Raw genomic sequence first — 17475 nt, forward strand, 5'->3', positions numbered from 1 at the left:
TACAAAGCTACACCTCCCTGACCGCTTCACAAGTGGCTCCAGGGAAGCTGAGAAACAACTCGGGCCTGGCAGTCACGGCCAAGAGAGATGGTAACACAGTTTGGGTTTTAACTTGAAGGTAATTAATCATACCAGATGTCTCAAAAGTCATAACGACAAAGCACTTCCAATTTACTTAATGCAAACATGTGGCACCAGCCTAGACAGCAATAACAGTGATGACCTTCCCATTTGCCTTGTCATCTGCATCAAGGCTTCCTAAAGCTTGCAGCCCTCCAAATCAGCTCGCAGGCACTAATGAGCTCCCGGCTCCGCGTCAGACCGTGCCCGGGTGCAGAGAACATCAACCTCCGCGTGGTCCTCTGGCACGTCCCCACCTCGCCTCTGGCCTCGTTTCCCTGCGGGACACGCAGGTCCCGACACCCCGCCGCTGCCGGAGAGGCGGATTTTCCTGCTGAGCTGCCTCCACTGGCAACCTGCTGCGGTAACTGCTTTCACGGAAGTGTTTTTCTTTTTTTTTTTCTTTTTGGCTTAGCGTGCACAGAAGAAAAACAAGAGTTGATGCCCCAGCACAGAAAGGAGTCATCAGCGCTAATCGGCGCCGGTGCAATTACTCAGCTACGCAACCTACAGCTGCTGTAGCTCCAGTCGTACAAGTGGGAGCTCCTCGCGCGTTATTCACTGTCAAACATGACGTGACACATCCCTAACATCCACCGTCTGCAAACGTGCACATCGGGACGGTACACGGCTGAGCCAGGCACCTCAGGTCTACCCAGTCATGCTTTAGTCACGCTAAGGTGTGAGTGCCGGGCTGCCCTAAGCTTTCTTTCAAGCGTGCTCCTCCCTCCGAGTTGGTTTTCCTGCCCCGTCCTGAGCTCATCCGCGTACACCGGCGGTTCTTTGCCTTGTCATTCGTGGCTTTGCTTAGCCGATTTGCACGATACAGTAGGAGCGGGACTGCAGGAGAGGCACGAGAGGACGATTAACATTCAAAAAGCTTTGGGCGGATCCTTATTATAAAGCAAATTAATCCCACCCTGAGCCAAACTCAGCCCGGAGCAGCAGCTGGGCATCAGCGCGTGGCTCCAAACTGCAGGCGTGCAGCTCAAGCAAATGCAAGCAGCTGACGAACGTCGGGGGAAATCCCATCTCCACCCCACCTCGCCCAAAGTAGCGTTACTTAAAACTAGCCAAGGCATCCTCTGCTCGGATTTAAGGACGGATGGGAGGATTCAGTTCCGGAACACAGGCATCTGCCACCACTTTTGACACCCTGGGGTACATCCCCTTGCCTCAAGCTGCCTCTCCAGAAAGGCGCAAGTCTCCTTTAGGTCCTGCGTCCTACCCACCAGTCCCACGGAGATCTCTGACGCGCCGCGGGGCATTTAAAATGCCGCTGGAGACCTGCGTTTAGGCAGCTGAATTCCACCGCTGTCTATCAGCTCAATCTAATTCAATAATCCCATTCAAAGCTTCAGCGAAGACACGACAGCGCATACGACGGTGGGGATGCACCTTCTGTTGACTAATCGTGGAGAACGTAATATCCAGTCCTGCGTTGCCCTCAAACTGCCACGCTCGGCAAGGCAAAACAGAACACTTGTTCGCTCTCGGTCTGACAGCTTTATGATTAAGTGCTTTACTCACCAATTTTCCCCTCTTCAAGCGTTCCTGGGAGGAAGTGATACTGCTCGGTTTTGGTTCAGGAGTGCCGAGCTCCTACCATCAACACCCCCCCCCACACACACACTGTGTCTGAGTGTCTAACTCGCGTGTAGGTGGAAAGTTTCCAGCAGTCCAGGGTCACTGCGTTCAAACACCAAAAGATCCTTCCTTTGCCCTTTTCTGCTAAAAAAAAAAAAAAAAAAAAAAAAAAAAAAAAAAAGAACACCCCACTCAGCAGATGCTGCAATGTCCTGCAATGGCTGGAGGACACCCAAAAAAGCACTTTCTATGCTTCCATTAAAACCATTGAGCAAGTTGTTCTGCGAGTGGGGACGTGACTACAGCCTGCTTTTCCGAAGCGACCGCCCCTCGCGCTCCTCCCGACACTGCCTTGGCCCGCTGAACCCTGCTCGCACACCCGAGGCTGCACCTCCACGTTTCCCACGACAGCACCCAAATGTCCTTCTCGTCTGAGAAGCAGCAGCAAGCTGGCAACTTTGCACCAGGCTGGAGCATAGCTGAAGCCTCCTGCTTTTTGCCCAACAGAGCTATTAGATTTGTCTCTTTAATCAAAATGATTGATTTTCATGAATCTTGCAGAGAATGATCTTTGATACCTCTCTTTCCCACTGTCAAATCTGAGGATACAGCAGATGCGTAAAACCATGTTTCCCTAGGAAACCAGGCTAAAAATAGCCAAGCTGCCTGGCTCAGGGGACTGGTCTGGAGTTGTCGAAAAATTGCAGTTAGAATTAGATATTATTCTGAGTTAAGTATTTGGATTAGCTGGTCCTGGGTGCTAAAGATCCAAGTATAAAACACTGCTCTCCTCTGTCTAATCTGTGGTCACTTGTGGTAAGAGCTGACCTTCTCTGGAAGCACGCTGAGGACCTTGGCCTTTCACAGAAGCTCCACAAAGGCCATTAGAAGATTAAGCTGTGCTGAAATGCTCCTGCCAGCCTCTTTGCAAACTGGAAGTGGCAGGTGACTCTAATCTATAAACTCAGCTGGGTTTATAGAGCCAGCCTGGCTCAAAACCATCTTCAGACCAGGATGAGCTTCCAGCACGTGGGCAGGTGAAAGGTGAAGACTAAAACCAACCTAGCCACCAGCCCTCTTAAGCCGGTGTAACCCAAAGGGAACTGAGCAAGAGTCATCAACAGCTCTATGGGGCTACCTACCCTTGAGATGAGGTGGTGGTGGCAGCTCAGGGGCCACAGCCGAGCTGCCGTAAGCATCCTCGGAGCAGCACCTCTGCAAGAGGCCCTGTGCTGACACTGGCAGAAGAACATGCTCCTGCTCCAGGAGGTCAAGGCTGAGATACACTGGAAGAGCACAAACGGGGACATAATTCCTTGTGGCTGTCTCATGTCTACCCCACAGGCTATTTTAATCACAAAGATATCAACACGACGTCTTTACTGGCAAAGCGACGCGTGTGCACACAAATACAACGTATTTTAATAAGAAGGGTCGTTCTCCCTGAGGCCCTACTGCGAGCCAGTAATTTGGGGAAGGAAGCTGGTTCCGCGAGGGAATCTGTAAGGGATGGAGATGTTTTTATAAATCCTTCCCTTAGCCTGCCTCAGGAGAGTGCCTAACAGATATGCACGAGGCGGGGAAAGGAAGAACACCTTCCCCTTCTCCAGCACCAGTTTGAGTTCACACAGGGAAGAGCAAGAAAGACAAAAATAATCTTTTGTGCATTTAGTTGGAAACCTAATTACTTTGAATAAATTAGCCAGACTTTCCATCTTAGATTTAACACCTAATAGCCTATGATTCGCAGCTCTGTTACATGATCTCCTGTGCCATTTATATGCAAAAATGCTTTAGGCAGGACGCTCTGTGGACCAGGGATATTAATTTATACCATAGGCTCTGGAAGATGAAACAAAATTAAAGCAGATAAGGAGATAAGACACATTTTAATGCATCTTAACAAAAAACATGCTTTCTGTGCATTTTAGGGTGAAATGAGCCGTAAAGGTCTATATAGCCGTATGGGTGGTGGTCATATATGAAGAACTTTTTTGGTGGCTATTCCAATCAGTCCCTACTTATTTTCCACCAGCTTGAGAGCACCAAAGGGAAGAGGAACAAGGACTATCGTGGCACCTCCATCGCGCTCAAAATTGCACCCTGAAACCGCACCCCAATTTCCCTAACCAGGCAGCAGCACCCGCTGCAACTGCTTCTCGCTCCCTTTGCGAAGGGTGCAACTCACGCCCAATGACAGCACCCTACGGCCGCGGCGGAGCGGCGACTCGCACCAAAGCGACGAGGTTCCTCCTCCTGCATCAGCAGCCTGCAACCGTAAAGGCACAAAACTGGTTTTGTGTTTATGCTCTGTCCCTACCAGCTCCTCCTCGCCACTTAAAAGAGAACAAAACATTACTTCACCGTCTAATTTCAAGCTAGTGTCTCGGAGCCAGAAACTGAATTCATTTCCATAGATATCAAGTAGTTTTACCAGTATAGTAGAGCTAATTACCTCCTCTTCCCCCCTCGTCTCCGTTATTACTGTCACCTCTCGTAGGGCAATACAGGAGCATCATCCTATGCAGCACCCAGCAGCAACCCAGAACCGTCTGGGAGGTGGCAAACGTCCCCGTCGCACCTCAAACACGCCAGACAGAATATGAAAATAATCCCTAACGTAAAAGAGCTTGCAAAGAAAACAAGTATTATCCGGACTGAAAGGAGTTTATTTTATTATATACGCCTCAACACAGAACGGCTCCGCTCCAACGATGTAAAATTATTAGGTGCCAAAAAATGCAGGAGCTACCCAGCGGTAATTTGTTCATGGTGGGTTTTTTTTTTATCCATCTGCTTAGAAATTCTGTCCTGATTGGAGATAGGGGAATTCAGACTGGCTTGACAGCACGTCGCGCTTCATGCAACGGCAGCTATAAAAATGGAAGCTTTCCAGAGCCCCTAAAAATGAGATATTTAGATACGATTCCCTGCACATCTGCATTTCACATGTGATGCCTCTACCCTCCTGTTGATACTCTTTGTAAAGGCAGGAGCAATTTATTATTTTTAATTCTTTTTAGCGTGTATGCATTCAATCCGGAGCATCCAAAATTAACAGCTCAGCTACAGTATCCCCACAGACGTGTGCACGCACCACTGTAACTACTTATTTTTTTTACAACGCTGATCTTGTGTACAGGTGAACTAGGAGCATCCCGGCCCTTTTCTAAAATATTTTGCCCGGAGAAAAATTAGGAAGAAAATTAGAGAGGAGGAGCAACATGCGCAATTCAGATCTCACTTTGACTTTCCACTTTGGACTGAAAAACCAATGATACAATAGCCCTATAAAAACACACCACAGTAGGTATAAAGCATTTGTTAAACCACCGCCTCTGTTGGATCATTTTCACTTAAAAACGACGCTGATCACAGGCCTTCATCAACCCTGCTCAGACTCTCCGAGAGGATTGAAGCTGGAAGCCTAGTTTTCCTCCAAAATTCAGAAGATTTAAGGCATCCTGCGATTTCACGGCATCTCTTCAAACACCACTGCCCGCCATCAGCACATACACGCTTCCGAGCGGGGAGGCCAAAAAATGGGACCAACACATCGCAAGTGCAAAAGAGAAAGGAAAAAAAGGAAGGAAAAAAAAAAAAGGCTAAATGATGCAATAAAAAACCGCAACACATTTCTTCTCAAAAACTCCTGCCGAACAGACGAGGGGCCGTATTTGGCATTCGTTACCATTCGGCGAGCGGTCCCTCGGAGTCCGCGAGCCAGCCAGCGCTTCAGCGCCCGCACGGCGAGAGGACGAGCAAAGAGGATTTTAAATAGGTCACCAGGAAATGTGATCGCGCCGGGTCTTTTTTGTTCTGTTTTGGTTTGGTTTTGTTTGCCGTCAGCCACCGGAGTCCTTACTTGCAAGGAGCGTCAGCGCTGCCAGAAGAAATCCGTGCGGGCGGCATGTTTGGAGGAAGACGGGCGCCCACTACCTTTTCGAAGCCAACTTTTTAACACCCTTGGCACGGGCAGTCTTCTGACGTGAGCTTGCTGCCAGGTCGCTCCTTGGCCTCCGAGAGCCTCGTGCAATGGCTATTTTGCGGGAGCTGCTGCTGAAGCGCACGGCGAAACGCATCCGATGTTACGCCAAGGGGATTTGAACGGATTCAAAGCAGGATCCTCTTCCATTCGCAAAGCCTCTTCTCCTCCGCTCAGGTTTCTTACCCAGGGAAATCAACCTCAGGACACTGCTCCCTGCAGCTGTCCTTCCCTTCTCTACGCAGCAATCCTGGAGAAAAACGAGGGTGAGAGTTGGGAAGAAAAGCAAAGCACGGCCACTGGCTCTGCTGCGCTGGGAAGACAAGGCGAGCAAAGCGACCGGAGGGACGCGCCAAGCCCAGAGAACAGCTTCACCATCACGGATAGAGGCCCAAACTGCAGAAGGAGGAGACAACTCAACCAGGCCAAGCCACGTCACCTGCCATTTTTGGAAACTCTTCCATCACTGAACAAGCTATAGCGCTCCCATGCAATCCAGCATCGGAAGTGTTTTTCTTCTCCTTTATTTGGCACAGGATCCCACGGCTTCCAAAGCAAGAATACCCCGGTAAGCTGCTTGGGTCCCGTGTTCGTGGTGTGTTCCCCTACGGCACGTGAACACCACGCACTGCCGACCTACAAGGGTCGGCCGCCACTGACATGGCTCATCTTGAGAAGGAGCTTTGAGAGGAAAAATGAGGAAAATGCAGCAAATGGTTTACACCAACAGAAGATTTCCCCAAACATTCAACAAAAATAGCACTGGGGTTGCGCAGATAGGAAGAGGGGACTAGTTTGGTTTTCTTCTCAGATGGCTAGCAGACCTGTCACGCTATTTCAAACCAATTTCAAGCCACAATTTTCCCCACCCATGAAAGAAATGGCCAATGCAAATAAACTCATACATCTGCAGGCACATCTGCATGCAACACCTGGTGTGATCTGCAGATGGGAGCAGTAGGTGCTATTTAGGCTTTCCCTAATTCAATTTTGTTCTCACCTGGATTACGTTTACCTATCAGAAGCTCCAAAATTAAACCCGCAAAGAGAACTAGCTGTCACAAAAAAGCAGGAGACGCATCCGAATTATCGGGTCAAGCTGAAGACTGCAGAGAAGCAAGGGATTCTGACAATCAAACTTCTCCTACTGCTTAGTCTGTACGTGGGTAACAAGCCCATCACGCGAAGTGCATCTGGCCAACAATTACTCAAACCAGTGAATGTCACCTGATGAAAACACTTTATTGTTTTTTATCCCTACGACAGCTGTTGTTGTTACAGGGAACTCTGCAGAGATGCCGAAGGCACGTGCAGTTGCCACCACTCCCATCTGAACTCCCCTAAAAAGACAGGTTGCTCCAAAGCGCTGGAAGGATGTCGCGGAGCTGCGTCACAACTGCTGGTGATGTGTACCTACAGCGTGATTCAGCTCTAGTAGATGGCAAGATAAGCACTTGAGCCACCAACTGAAGCGTTAAACCAACAGATTGCTATGCTAGATGTTCCTTGAAGCAATTTGGTTTGAACTCATTTTGTTCCTCCAAAGCAAAGCAGTTGTGCTGCAAGTCATCTGCAGCATCTCCCCACGTACACTTCTGAGTACTTTGTGTTCTGCCTCAAAAAAAAAAATAAATAAAATAAAATCAGAGTTTTCAAAGCAAAACAACGTGTCACTTCGATCCTTTCCAGGCTTTAGAGTGCTAAATATGAACTGCCCCATTAGTCTGGTACCAGCAGTACATTTTAAGGCTGGATTCTTTACTATGACATTTTATAACGTGGAATTTTTTTCAAAGCATCTCTGAATGACAAAATGCAGAAATCAGAAACGAGGTCACGCTTTACAGGCCTTACACACGAATTCACCGGGATGTCACGTACTCCGGAGATGCTAACCAAACAAATTAAGTGCATTTACGGCCAACCCACACAGGATCCTACTGGAAGGTGACGGAGAGCAATAGAAAGTCTGTGTAACGCACGTTGCCGAAGGAGAAAGCCTTGAAGCATTCCTGAATCTCAAACTACTCCCCGCTGGGCGTCAAAAATAGCTTCTCAAAAAGAAAGAAATTCTGCTTTCTAAGAGAGAAAGCTGCAAGAGGCTTTTCTCAAAGCCTGTCCTTCAAACTGCTCTGTAAGGCACAGAAACAGAGCGTTAGCAAGGCACAAGCCTCCAGGGCACAAGCCCATCGTCCAAGACCCTCTTCTTCTCCGGTCACACTCAGGGGCATGTCCCCATGCATGAGCCTCTGCCCTCTCACCGCCTAAGGAAGAAAGCTTCATGCAATATTGCTGTCTAGCTTCGATTTAATGGAAAAAAAAAAAAAAAGATAGGTGAAACCTTTCTTCAGTGATGCTGACGGCAAAGCAAGAAACAGCTGCCAAATCAAGCAAGCAGGAAGGTTGCTTCTAGGTGGAACTTCAGCTACAGCATCCTCCGTGCATGGTGGTCACGGCGGCCACATCTTTCCCAAAACGAGTCCGTTGGCCTCGCTGGTTCAAGGGAAGGAGAGAGGAAGCGTATGCCGATCTCCATCCGCTCTACGCCACTTCCTCCGTATTCCCGGCTCTACCAGCTTTACAACGAGCAAGCTGGAAAAGGAGGATTTATAAGGCCAGTAATACGCTGGGCTCAACATATTAAGTCCACATACTTCAATTCATACTGCTAATTTGCTTCTGCACGCTGGTTTTTCTCTTTGCAGTGTGTTTTTTTTTAAGCAGAAAAATAAAAGAAGTCAGCTCAGACATTAAATTCTAAACCTTTTGTAAAAAGACAAAAGTAAAAGCTATAAAGTCTGCCAAGAATTAATAAAGGCTTTTTTGTTGTTGTTTTTTTTTCTTTTTTTGGCAAAGTCAGGTTTGTACAGCCACATTTAAACACTAATTTATTTGACCTTCGCTTCAGAAGACTTCTTGAGACAGACATAAAATTTTTAGTAGGTTTTCAGTCTCTAATTAAAAATTAGGTACCTTAGATGTTTTCAAAAAGCATCAAGCAAGGTCTCTTAACCGCACCAAGATTTTATCAGATAGATCCTCTGCACTCTCCAGAAAACAAAACAAAAACAACTCATAAAAATGACTTAATTACGCACCAGGGTCACTAAAGAGCAGTCTCGGGAACAGAGTACCTTCCTGAGAAGCGTTCAAATACGGAGTTCACAAGATGCAATGGACTTGGCGAGGGCTAAATAGAAGGAACACAAGCCGAAAAGACAAAATTTTGGCTTTGCCAAAAACGCAACGAAGTGCAAAACCAAAAGAGAAATTCTGTTCATGGATAGAATATTTTATTTTACAAAAGACTTGAAGTACTAGAAGTATTTCTGACAGCAGATTTATCAAATACCCAAAGATTTAAACAAGAAAATGCATATTTCCCCCATTGTTTCAAATAGACTTTTAAAAGCTGGGAAGCTTATTGTTAAAGGCCTTAAAAATAATTTTTGTCTTAGGTTTCCAAAGCATGTTTTTTTAATATGTAGCAGCTCTCTCAAAAATTGAAAACGGACACTTAAAAGACATGTAAGTTATTCGGGAACCTGCATCCAAATTGCTGGTCTACGGAGCTGCCGAACAGCCAGCCAGTAAGCGCTTTTAATCAGAAATAATGAGGCTCAAAGCAGGAACTCTACCCAGTAAGTGACTCACCGGCAACAAATGGGGAACGCATCAACTTATGCTAATATTTAAGCGTCGCCTATGAAACATTTTTAATCTCAGGAGCTTTGTAATTATTTGCTCACGGATGCTGACGATGTCCATTAGGTCCGTCTGCATCGTCACTCCACCTTGCAGGGAAGGGAACGGGTTAAACCTTCCGGTCAGCGGACGAACCGAGTCTGCACGGATTTCAAGACGCCAAAGATATATCTGCACCCGTGATCAGTCCAAGTCTGTATTTTCTGAAAACAATCTTAGTTAAGTAAAGCAACGCTTCGAATAGCTACGGTAGCCCACAAACTACAAGAGGAGTGCAAAAGAACAAAAAAAAGCTGTTAAAGAGAAGTGAACGCAAGATTTTTTTTTTTTTAATATCCCCTCACTTAAGCACGTGAGGCAGATGGCACACATTACAACCCTCTGCAAGTAAAACAAAAATATAAAAGTTTTATATGCCTGAGATTTGCGAAACGCGGAGGTTCCCAGCGCACAGACAGACAAATGCCAGGACAGCTGCTCGGGGCAGATGGGTCCTTTGACAGCTTGATAATCCTGCCTTGCTGGTGAAACTAAGCCACGGTAAGGACAGCCAGCTTGGGACCATCTGTCTGCGAGAGAGGAAAAGCTCCGGGAACAGCAGGTAGCCAATGCTTTGCTTGAGAATCAACCCAACAGCAAGATCATCAGTATTTACAACCTTTACTCGGGGAGCTACGTACGTGCAGCTGGCAGCGCAGCTCCACGAGGTCCCGCCGGTCCCGCACAGGACGCCGCGCGGCGCTGCGTTCTGCTTCGCCACGAAGCTCGGGGTTATTTGCATTATTTTTTTGTGTTCTGGTTTATACCAGAAGCTTTCCGGTCCACGTTCGCGTGGGCCAAAAGCGATCTTTAGTTTTGAACTCGTCCAGCCTTGACCGAATGCCAAGAGCTGTAGTTTACAGCCAGAAAGGCATAAAAATTAATATAAAAATGTAGCAAAAAGCCCGTTAAGAAGCATTTCTGCTAATGAAACATCTCTGCAAGATAAAAAGAAAAATTCTTATTCACCTGTTTACACAATATTACCTTCTGTGGGGAAAATCCACGGTGTGCTATATCAAAAGTAGAGCTTAACTGGGAAGGCTGCTGCACTAGCGGCTTAACGTACAAACTCCGTACTGCTGCACCACGACGACTACCCAAGCATGCTTTCTTTAATTGTTTTTATATTCTGATCATAAATTTCTCGAGAAAAGGATGGAGCTGGACAGGGCCCCACAAAAGGGCACAGAAAACGTTAAGTGCTCTAAAATATTAAAATGTTAATATTTAAAATATGACGGCTTCTCTAAGGCCTGGAGGGGAGGAGGAAGAGGAGGATGCGCCTGAATTTCCTATTCCAGGGCAGCGCAACACAGACTGATCAGGTTCTGCCAGCGTAAACGCTACCGTCCGAACAGTTTCAGAAAATACCGAGGGACTAACCATGGGAAAAGCCAACCCCCTTCGAAGTGCATCAGGCTCCAACAACTTCTGCCTTCTACCAAGCTCCCCGTCCACCCGCCCTTAAGCACCTAGATTCGGTTTTCCTTTTGCAGAGTTTTTCCCCTTCTGCAGAGTCGAACACCTGGTGCTTAAACACCGAGCGTTAACTGCAGTTTAGGGCTCTCCCCATCACCAGACGGAGCAGGGTTTTACTGAAAGCTTATTATGAATAGAAATCCCATATAAAAACGAGCTTCTTTACTCCTCCACGGAAGCACGGACAAAAGTTTTATGGATCAGAGCGTGCTACGAATAACGTCGACCCTTCCGTCGAGGCGTTAGCTGGCAGCGGTGCTGCAGGACAAACCGGCCGAAGTAGCAATTCAGCAGCAGTTTGTTCGGGTTCCCGAAGCGGCGCTGAGCTCCTTTTCATCCCGTCCAGGCTGCAAGAAATCACGAGGGACGAGCGTTCGTCAGCGCCGCCGCGGACGCGCGACGCCGGCGGCAGCTCTGCGAGCTTGCTGCGGGAGAAAGGCAGGCGGTTTTAGAGGAAAAGGGGGATTTTTGGCTTCCTTAAAGTTTCCTGGTTAAAGAGCGTCTGGACGATAAATCAAAGTCTGCTCAATCTTCTGCGCCGTAGCCGGGTCTGAGCAGGAAGGCGCATCAGCCAAGGAAATTAAAATAAAGATTTTTGAACAGGTTTTAAGCAAGCTGGGCCTTCCTGTTGAACGATCTGCCTTCCTGATTGCGTTCATAAGCGAGCCGAGCGCTTCTTCCCCCCTCCAATACAAATACAACAAAATCACACTCCAGCTCCTCTTTTATTACGGACGGCATCAAAACTACCTAAAACCCTCCCGCTCACACGGGCGCAAGGGATCGAAAAATGTGTATTTAAAGAGTTTCTCTCCCCCTGCCTGGCAAATGTCTCAGCATTCATATTATTAGCAAAAATCACCCAGTAGGCAGCACGCTCGGAGCTTAACCTTAAACACTGCTATTAAGATCATGACAAACTTAAAAATCCTTCACTTAAACGTGCTCGCAGGAAGCGCTGTTTGCCACAACACGTATCATTACAGATATTTGGGAGACTAAAGGCTTTTCTGAACGCCCTGAAGCGGAGACGACACGAGCAGTCAGCAAAGCTTGGGACTCCGCAGCCCCAAGCTCAGCTTTGGTCTCTCTCTTTTCCCCAATAATAAGGGAGAAGCAATCAGTGCAACGCAATGCAGTGTCTTCTCCCTGCTCCCCGCTCTGTTTAGACTGTAAATTTTTTGGACCAGGATCTGTTTGTTTACAGTATTTAGCATAATGAAGCTTCAAGCCCAGCTGCAGCCCCCCGCAACATGCCAGCACGTGGCAACGGTCAAGCTAACGCGGGCGAAGAAACCGTTCTGTATTTTAAACCGGGTGCACGTTGCAGAAATCTGACTTAATAAACCGTGCACCTTGTGCCAAGCATGGGGGTTTTTTAGGTTATCCTGAAAGGTTGATGGGGCAGATTTCCACCCCCCTCCTCCTCTTTTTTAACATCATATTACATATACACACACACTCCCCTATATTACATGCACCAGATGTACGTGTGTACGAAGCGAATTCAAACAACCAAACTTTTCCGCTTCCCCAATGAAATAAATTGCTGCCGTCTCCTCTCATGTCATGAAACGCACAGATGGAGCAATTACAGCGCTGAAAGCAGGTGAAAGAGGAAGCCGAGGAGCAGAGCAAGGCACCTTCACGCTGGGCCACAGCGAGCTTGTGCACGAGTCCTTGCCCTGTGTAGACAGAGTGTAAAAAAATGAAAGCAGAGTAATATGCTTTAACGGCTCCTAGAGCCCAGCGTACTAGTCTGAAACCCATTTTTATGAATTACTCTTCGGTCAATAGCATAACAGCACCGGCACAACTGGCTCCAAGGCATGCCAGGTTAAGAAGCCGGAGCTAAGGAAAATTAATCCAGTGCACACCGATGATTAAAATTGGCTGACAGGTTTCAAAGCGTAATGGAAAATACAAAATTATCCCCAGGCAAGCGATTTTCTGCCGACGCTCTGCAGGGATTGCTTTTTACTGTTCTTTAAACCCCCTTCTCCTTTCAGCAAGCCTGGAAGCAAAGCAGCGAGCGGGGCTGCACACAATGCGGGGATTAGCGCAACAGAAGCAACGAGGATAACGAGCCACCGATACCCACGCGGCTCAGGTCGGTCTGCGCTGAGCAGAAAACACCGCGCGTGCTTTAACAGGGACAAATAAATAAATAAATAAATTCTTTAAGTTAGGACACGCTGCAGAACGGGCACAACGCTTGGAAAGGAAGGATGCGTCTCGGTAACTTTAGGTGGGACATCTGAGCTGCCCTTGCAATCAGGGGTGTTTATGGTTCCTATTCACGCCGCAGGCAGAAGCAGAAACGCGAGTTCAAACACACAGGACAAGATTCACAAGAGGACAAGAGTAAAAGGAATTAGTGCTGTAGACACTGGCTAGCATCAGGTCGTCTTTGGTGAAGCACAACTTTGAGGTACATCAAGAAAGAGTCTTCATCAAGTTGGACTGACCAGTCGAGAAATCTTCTAAAGGCTTAAGAACCCAGAAGCAACTTGGGGGTAAGGGATGCAAGGGGTAAGTCATCCTTTCCTGGCTGATAATCCTCACCCTTTTATGTCCACCTTTACTCCCCAAAAGAGACTAAAACAAGTTTATGGACACGTCTACACACTGTTTCTAGGCATACATGAGCTGACTGTGGCCATTACGTGTTTCCAGCTAGCTTTCCGCTGGGAATTCGCTCACTTAAATAACTGTAATGCTTTAAAAAAAAATCTAGCTGATAAATTGCAAACATGACTCTCAAACATTCCTTATCTAGACCACGTTCAATTCACTCACCTCCTAACCAGGAGAGAGTTGCCACTGCAAAATTTTAGCTCATAAATGCATCACGCAATTTTTATGCTATTTAAGTATTAATCTGTGATCACAGTCTGAACATATACTACTACTACTAATAGTAATTTTGAAAAGATGTGTATTCAGGAAGGTTTTTAATGGGAAAAGGGAAAAGATGTAAGCCCTCAGCAGGAAGCTCCCAACTCTTACACAAGCTCCTACACCTTCGAACAGGGACAGCATAACCTCTCCAAAAGCAACCACAAGAATATAACGTCTAAAAATGTCTCCTCTAAATACTGTTTTCTAAAATGTCAGAATTTGCTGGAAATGCCCCAAATTCCCAACCTGAAGCATGTCACCATGGAAATTTCCAGTTCCAAGAGTTTGAAAAAAATTATAAAAAACTAAAGCCCCTGAAGGAGAAGGTCGAGATATCATAAGGTGTCACCACCAGCCTCCTCCTAACCTTTCTTACAAGTTAATACCGATCGTCATAAAATTTTATGGCTTTATTACACAAGCAGCGTTATATATTACACTCTACATAACCAAGAGCAGCTGTGCAAGCTTATCCTTGCTAGAACCTCTTAACGATGACTTCAGGACGGGTATCGAGAAAGCTGGCAACTACTTTCTACTCGTGGACAGGACCTTAAATGAGATCCTCCGACCTATAACCACCTTGTAATGCAGGACAGGCTGCTCTCCCCAAGGCACAGGCGTAGCACGGCTCTGAAGTCACATTACGGGGTGACACAAAAACTGAGCTTTCAGACTCCACGTTTTACCGCTGGACCCACTTTCTTTCCGTGGAAACCACCTTCGGACAAGTGCAAACGTGCTACTTGCCATCAGGCGCACCGTGACTTTCCGCTAATCCCCTGTAACGAGGAATTCCCAAAGCGCCTCTCGAGCAATGGGTCAACTAATCCCATTCACCGACACGATTTTGGTACTCTTAGGAAATTGAAACTGGCTGAAAACAAGACTATTTCCTTCTGCTTTGATTCACAGGTATGGCTTTGATGAGGGAAAGCCTCACGCTTGGATATTTAGAAAACTGAACGCGAGCTGTGCCTGCAAGGGGTACATTTACCGTTAAACCACTAACTTTTACCAGTCACTGAAGAAAAAGCAGCTTTTATACCATTTCCCCATTTATCTGGCTGTGATGGGAGTTGTCCTGTGAAGCAGTAAAAAATACTAATATTGTATTAAGGGAAGATTAAACAGTAAATAAAGAGTATTTAACTGTTGTTCTAGTACAGACAGTGATTGCCTAGATAAAAGTAAAGCTTTCTTTTTTTTTTGGATAAAAATGTCATTGCTAAATCAGTATAAGAAATTAAAAATCAATAGCTTATATTCTTATACAAAACGCAGAATATTTTTTTACTGATGGCCACATAATGTACTTTCTTATAAAGGGACATATATGCCTTATACTGAACTACACTGGATACAGAACGGCCAGGTCGCAATGCCTGAGACGAAGGAACAGCAATTCGGGATGAAAATACAGAATCTGCAGTATAAGCAATGAGTGGAAGATTAGGCACATTAGAGACTTATCAAGGCACTAAAGAATGTGTGAAAAAGTTCACTTTTGCTCAAAACACATCAAACATGTCAAAGAGCTCAAGCTACTGCAGGATTCCAGAAATGAAGCCTTTCTTTACAGAATATATACCCATGATCTCCTGAGCCTTCAAAAGCAGGTGCATTTGCAAATTAAGCTATATTTAGGTGAAGGGGGGGGGAAAGGAGAATGTTTTCTGTTGCTTTTCAGCACTGAATTTCTTAAAATAAAGTACTGTAATGCTCAGAATTAATTTCTGATGAATTTAGTACCTATGTCCAAAAATACAGTCAAAAGTTAATTTTGTATCCTAGTGGTGGGGAAGTGGATAAACTGGCATGCTCCTCTTGAACTCATGAAAAAAAAGAAATCACCTGGGGACCTAACACAATCCAAACTCAATCTCACTATCCTGCCACTTGCAGATCTGCAGGAATATTTACCCATAGAGACTCCTCTTTACTGGTCACACACGAAACACGATACCGAGAAAGGCAAAAGCCAATGCTGCTTGTGATCCTGGTCAGCATCAGTCTTGGAACAAATCTGCTCTGGAGGAATGAGAGAACAATTCTGAAGGTCTGTCCCCTTCACCGGCCATTTCTCTAGAAAGTTATTTTTATGTGCCTGCCTGCAACGCGGTCACTGCTGTGCAGATTGTAGGGACAGTTCCAAATTCGCTCTCTGGTATAAGGTTCATCACTGCTAGTTCAACTATAGCTACAACAAACTCGATGCTCAATGCACTTAAGTGTTCAGTTCACCATGAAAACAGATTTTGTGCTGTGATTTGCAAGAGAAGACGATCTGCAAGGAAACAGAGATGACGTTTTGCAGCTCAGGTGCTGAATGATCTCCTCATATTGGAGGTAGAAGAAAGAGAATTTGAGAAAGGAACAGTTACGTGTTGACGTTACACATTAAGAGTTTAACTATAGAAAAATACTGATGAGACATTGTTCCATGCTCAAAACACATGTTCAATGACGTTCATCTTCAAACACCCGTGCTCCAAGAAGCACACACAAGGAAGGTAGAAGGGTCAACCAAACTGTGGTTGCTCAAAAGCATATCCCAAAAATACAAGGTAAAAACACTGCTCCAGTACCAAAATGATGCAGCAAAGTTAACACAGAAAACTCAGGCCTAGCACCAAAATGACTCCAGGGGAAGTCTCAAATTTGGTGTGCTAGATTGAGTTTTCAAGAAAAATCAAACCTAACACTGACCTCTTGAAGTGGCTTGCCAGGACTCCCACCAGCTCTCCAATTCTGCTGTCATTAGGTGGCTGCTTGCTGAAGAGACAGACGATGAGATCCTTGCTGTCTTTCGTGTGGAAGACCACGAGTTGGTCCTTTCCATTGGAGACACTCAATCCTATCAACTGTGAAGAGAAAGTAAGACACCATTACATATGTCGATGCATTTTTGATACTTGTCAGACTCATTCTTGCAAATAAGGCTTTCCTCTCCAACATGCCATGCTGTATTTCAATTTCTACTGCTACTAGAAAAAGCAATGTTCAGGGGAAAAGCCCATAAAAGGTGGGCATTATTGTTTTGGAAGTCAACAGCCCAACTGAATGAAGTTTTTCAAACCATCTAGACTTCTATGTATTCAATACCATGTTGTGTTCAGCAGATCCGAAGGGAGAGCATGAAGATGGGCTAGTTATAACAAGAAGCTTGCTTTCCCAAAAGTCTCAGATCAGATGACACCACACCATGCAGCAGAAGAGCCACGAGCCTGTTTTCTCTCTCTCTTTCTTTCCCCCCAAAGAAAATCAACAACAATGAGTCTGGCCAACAACCATGTTTTCCACTCAAATACACATACGCAGCCCTGGGGGTTTAACGATATGCAGATAACACAAGAATGACGCTTCCTAAAAGCATCTTGGTGAAGTATATAAGTTGCAAACCCCACAAAGTGGTGATAACTCCAGTATTTAGTCATGGATTAAGATCCCGCTGTTCTGACAAAATACTTTTTGTTGTTGTTGCTGTTCTCTGTTAAGTAACTGCTTCTTTTAAAACAGTTCATAAACACGCACGTTAAAAGCTTTGTCCTCCTCTCACCATGGGATGACAAAGCGAAAGCAGAAAATAGTCACGAGTGCGATCTGGGTACGCAACCCATTCAGATGAATATAACAGGAAAAAGCAAAAAGTGAAC

At 45.9% G+C, this 17475-nt stretch overlaps 1 protein-coding gene across 1 annotated transcript in view; it reads right to left on the reverse strand.

The window, feature by feature from the left end:
• MYO1D (myosin ID) overlaps positions 1-17475 on the reverse strand; it is a 136451-nt gene that overhangs the window by 22328 nt on the left and 96648 nt on the right. The window contains exon 21 of the mRNA XM_062595903.1: positions 16529-16683. Within this exon, the coding sequence (XP_062451887.1) occupies positions 16529-16683 (155 nt within the window). The remainder of the gene's footprint in view (positions 1-16528; positions 16684-17475) is intronic.

Source organism: Rhea pennata, chromosome 26 (genome assembly GCF_028389875.1).
Source record: "Rhea pennata isolate bPtePen1 chromosome 26, bPtePen1.pri, whole genome shotgun sequence".
Lineage (NCBI taxonomy): Eukaryota > Metazoa > Chordata > Aves > Rheiformes > Rheidae > Rhea > Rhea pennata.